This window comes from Aplysia californica, unplaced genomic scaffold, assembly GCF_000002075.1.
Source record: "Aplysia californica isolate F4 #8 unplaced genomic scaffold, AplCal3.0 scaffold00578, whole genome shotgun sequence".
NCBI lineage: Eukaryota > Metazoa > Mollusca > Gastropoda > Aplysiida > Aplysiidae > Aplysia > Aplysia californica.
In genome coordinates this window covers 119,172-124,343 of record NW_004797848.1, presented here as the reverse complement: position 1 = coordinate 124,343, position 5,172 = coordinate 119,172, and the positions used below count along the sequence as shown (strand labels likewise).

At 38.8% G+C, this 5,172-nt stretch overlaps 1 protein-coding gene across 1 annotated transcript in view; it reads left to right on the top strand.

Annotated features, from left to right (window-relative positions):
- Nucleotides 1-4,054, top strand: part of LOC101849157 — a gene marked incomplete at both ends in the record, with an annotated part of 20,979 nt that extends 16,925 nt beyond the window's left edge. The window contains 3 exon segments of the mRNA XM_013087366.2: nucleotides 61-318; nucleotides 3,287-3,328; nucleotides 3,981-4,054. Of these exon segments, the coding sequence (XP_012942820.2) occupies nucleotides 61-318; nucleotides 3,287-3,328; nucleotides 3,981-4,054 (374 nt within the window).
- Between the last annotated feature and the right edge of the window lie 1,118 nt (nucleotides 4,055-5,172).

The following is a 5,172-nucleotide window of genomic DNA, read 5'->3' as shown; positions in this document are numbered from 1 at the left end:
GAGGATGGGAGCGCGATCTGATTAAATTTCTCTCTCCCGTTTTTCGCTGTTTGCCCACAGGCCACCAAGACGAAAACCTCTACGAAGAAGTAGATTCTGACGACACTCCGCCAAGCGACATTCACAGCCCTATCCCAGTCATGAGAACCATGGCGGAAATCATCACAATAGAGGCTCCGACAGACCCAAGTCCTTACAATAATGTATCAGCCTCTGCACCAAGGTCAAGGGCAGGGCAGGACGGTCAAGGTCACATCACAAACCCTACTGGAGAGTATGACGTGTTTCCGGGTCCGGATAGTGTCGTTTTTCTTTCTGGTAAAATTGCTTACTGTGCGAACGTTCTTCGTCTTTTTTTAACCCCTCTGTCATCATCATCATCATCATCATCATCATCATCATCATCATCATCATCATCATCATCATCAGCATCATCATCATCACCATCATCATCATCATCATCATCATCAGCATCATCATCATCATCATCATCATCAGCATCATCATCATCATCATCATCATTATCAGTAGCAGCAGCAGCAGCAGCAGCAGCAACAGCAACAGCATTTTTTTCTCATCCCAGGCCAGAGTATTGTCCACCAACAAGGGCCCTCTTTCTTCTTCTATCCTGGGCTATAGTCTCCCCCGCTGTCCAGCTGTATCCCATCTCTTTGTTTATGCCTGAAATCTAAGTTCCTCTTCCAAGTTCTTTTAAGCCTTTCTCTCTTTCTCTTTCTCTGTGGATTCAATCTTAGGGGCATGCACCCCAAAGTCAAGATTCGGCTCAATATTATGGAATTTGAGTTGTAGGCATGTTTAGTTTCCTCAGCCTCTCCTACAACTATTTCATAGCAAAAGAACCCCCCAAAAACGTATTTATTTTTCCCATACCCGGCATGTTTGTCACCACAATATCCTCATAAAATCAGTATTATGTCTTTGTTCTTTATCGGCCGTTTTCTCAAAACGCGACTTTCCTCTATACTTTTTAAAATAACTCCACTATTTTTCTTCCAATCTTTACGAAATTTTCACAGAATGAAGAAAAGATGTGATACAAAAAAATGAAGTATGTTGAATTTTTTATGTATGGAATAGATTTTTGTTGGTAATGTCTGGAGTGTGGATTTTCACGGAATTTTTGCTAACTTGAATGCTACCTCAGAAAAAAATTCATTAAAAAATGTTCTAATGCGTTTAGGAAAATAAAACAACAGACGAAGTTTTAGGTCTAATGTTTGTTAACAAACATGCAAGAAAACAATCAATTTCCATTAGCAATAAGTGCTGTATTCAGTACGTAAGACCTGTCAACAAAATCTAATATGACCGCCGTATCCATGGAAACGAAACTGTTTTCTCAAATTTGATTTCGGATCTTAAGACTCCTTACTTTGCTGATTACATGTGTGAAATTTTGTAAAATTTGGTCAAGTAATCAGCGAGATATCCTTCAGTTGCAGTAGGGCGGCAGGGACTAAGCAGTAGAGAAGTTGAGACGGATATACAGGCCCACAGGGTAAACATTAATTGAGAGTGGTGAAATCAGGCGCTCATCGAAATATTGAAATCGGAGAAACCGACATTTTTATGGCTGTTGAGCAATTCTTTTTAACATTTTCTTTTTTTTTTCTTTTCTTTTTTTTTTGGTTTTGTTTTGTTTTGTTTGTTTTGCTTGGCACCCCTTATATCCATTCAAAAACACATTTCTTTGTGTATTTTACTTGATAAACGATGATCGAAGGCTCAAGAAATATACATAATAATATACATCTGCAGTTTGAAGAGACACTCAAGCCTTGTACTCGCTACTTTCACCTCTGACCCTTGGTGACCCCCCCCCCCTCCTTCCATTCCAAATATCGCGACTTGTATTTTTAGATAGACGGGTATTCTTTTCATTAAAAGCAAGACTGATAAACAAGCTTTAAGATAACATCAATAGCTCCAAATGATAACAATTTACGAGCGCCTGATTCCACCGCGTCGTGACACATTTTCCAATGAAGAGGGCAACATGGGAGTGTGGTGGAAGGGATGTACTTAGAGCTGGGCGGTGGTTTTTAAAAAATAACTTTGGGGTCGGGGTGGATTGCGTATATTGTTCTTGTTGTAATACACTGGCCAGCCCACCTGCAGGGATGGGACACCGTGACTCTGACGTTGATGTACGTGGACTGTGGACATAGTCAGCAAACACAAAAATGTGCTGTCTCTGTATCAAGTAGCAAAGATCCTACACTACAAGTTTCTTCGACTCAGCCAACAGCCCCCCCCCCCAAAAAAAAAATAAAAAGATAAATAAATAAATAAATAAAATAATAAAAAAATGAATAAATAAAAATAAAATAAAATAAAATTATTTAAACATCCGCGGCCGTACGCGCTTATTCTCAGATGACGCAGCAGTTCCAGAAGAAGAATTATATAGACTCCCCCTTGACTGCTGTTCAACTGTCTAAGATCAGCTGTTCTCAAAGTACACACTTTTTCTCAAGGGACACATCAGTGATTTTGGGGACGTTTATTAAACAAGGCTCAAAGAGAGAAGTGAGATAACTTGTAGTATAATAATAATAATAATGGATTGCATTTATATAGCGCATATCCACTTATGCAATGCTCTATGCGCACACATATTCACGCACGCACGCACGCACCACACACACATACACACACATACATACACACATACACACATACACACATACACACATACGTACATAATAATATGCACATACAAACATACAAACGCACAACGATCTACAGCTTGGATGGATTCTGTCTAATCCAAATATGATGAGAATAAAAATCCTTTTAGTTTTTTCTTAAAATTTTCTGGTTTTTCTGCTTCTCTGATAGTTTTTGGAAGCCTATTCCAAACAAGTGGGGCATAATATGAAAAAGAGCGTATGTGATGTTTATTTATAGTGTAGGAACTTTAATCTTGCTACAGTATCGGTATTGGTTCCCTACCAAGCACTGTCTATCCATATTTTCCTAGTATCGATTACAAAAAGTTCAGCATTTGAGACTACCCGGAGGGTGAATAACCGTTCTTTGCTGCCTATTCCTAAGAGAGAGAGAGAGAGAGAGAGAGAGAGAGAGAGAGAGAGAGAGAGAGAGAGAGAGAGAGAGAGAGAGAGAGAGAGAAAGAGAAGGGGGGGGGGAGAAAGAAAGAGAGAGACAGAGAGACAGAGAGAGACAGAGACAGAAACAGAGACAGGCAGACAGATATACAGACAGAGATGGTGACGATTTAGATGGCTTCTCCTGTTCGTTTCAGATCCTTACACCAGCATGAAACCTGAGAACGAGTATTCCCAGGGTGAGTTCAATAAGTAGATCGGTGCAGAAACATATTGCTATAATTAATGTCGAACCTACGTCCTTTAACAGACATCTTTATCTATCTACCTATCTATCTATCTATTTATCTATCTATCTATCTATATATCTATCTATCTATCTATCTATCTATCTATCTATCTATCTATCTATCTATCTATCTATCTATAACCTAATATTATATTCATGACCATTTTCTGTTAGTATCAAAATCTACTAGAATGTACAATGTACTAGCAATGCATTAAGGTGCATAGATCTTTTGCGTTCATTGAATCAACCCATCATTTTCCTACATTTTTCGTCAATAATTATAATGTAGGTATCTTTTGTTAAGTTATTATAATTGCTGTTGACCTTGTTTTCGTGTTACTGTTATATTTCTTGTTTAGATTGAATTTATTTATTGCCAAGCTTACTAAAAAGATGCACCACCCCCCCCCCCCCTTTCACCGACCCCGTAGAAAAGACAAACTTTTATAGTAAAATATCTGAGATTTGTCATGACAGCTGGTTTGTTTGAGTAAAACGATGCACACCGACACAATAACGGTCAGTTAGTGCCGGGAAATGAGCAATACGGGCAGACAGAAACCACAGGGATCACATGACCTGAGCTTTTTTCTCTTCAGCTGATGAGGTGGATGCCTCGTATCTGTCAACCCAGGCTAGCTCTACAGGACCGGAGGGCTATGTGAGTATGGAGGTCAGTACAGGGAATGAGATTACAGGGGGGCATGATATTGTTATTGAGGAGGGGTAGAAGGAGGAGGAGAAGGAGAGGGAGGGGGAGGACGTGGAGGAAAATAAGGAAGAGGAGGAAGAGATGGAGGAGAAGGATATGAAAAATGAGGAAAAGGAGGAAGAGGAGGAGGAGGAGAATGGGGAAACAGGAGGATGAGACGGAGGTGGAAGAGAATGAGGAGGAGGTGAAGTACGATGAACAGGAGGACGAGTAGGAAGAAGAGGAGTAAATTAGGAGATGAAAAGGAGACATTATATACTTACAGTTAAATTGAACTTTTTTAAATTTCTTTTTTTTCTTAGCTCAACACCTTTTTTTGCTTTTAAAAATACATTTTTGTGTGGATTTTTACTGAAAAAACATTGATTAAAAGCACACAAAAATGTAAATTTTCAGTTTCAAATGACTCTCAGGCTATGGAAGATATCAAATTTTGACGACAATTTTCTCGCTAATCTTACTTCTGAAACCAGGTGACCCAGACCTCCTTCAATGGCAAATACTTCGACTTTCATTCAACTTAGATTGAAACTTTTGTTACCGGAAGGAATGGAAATGAACAGGCTTTAAGATGATACCAATAACCCCATATGCCCAAAATTTGACTATCGCCTGATTCCATCACGACGTGACACATTTCTTTCCGTCCGTCTTTCCTTCCTGGAAAGCAATCTTTTGCATGTCGGCGTCGATGAAATGCTCGTTTACAAACTTATCGAAAAGTGAGACATCTTATCGTGAAAATAATATCAGAATCAGCTCATCTGAATGTCTATTTCGCTTGTTGAGTTTTAAAACAGATAAAGGAATTGTCTTTTTCTCGTGATTTGCAATCCTCTTATGGATTTTTATATCATAGAAAACGAAATGTGTGTTGAACAGTGCATTAAAATGACGAAATGGAAAATCGTAAACGGCCGATAGAGTTTTCTATTTTTCTAATTTTTTGTAGGCGAATGCAATCCTTTACTGAATTGACAGAAACTTGGTCTTTGAACTACCCTTAGTAATTTTGTCAGGGTTCTACGTTCCGTAGTTTTTTCAGCTATAGAAAACAACCATCCACATATACGCAATTG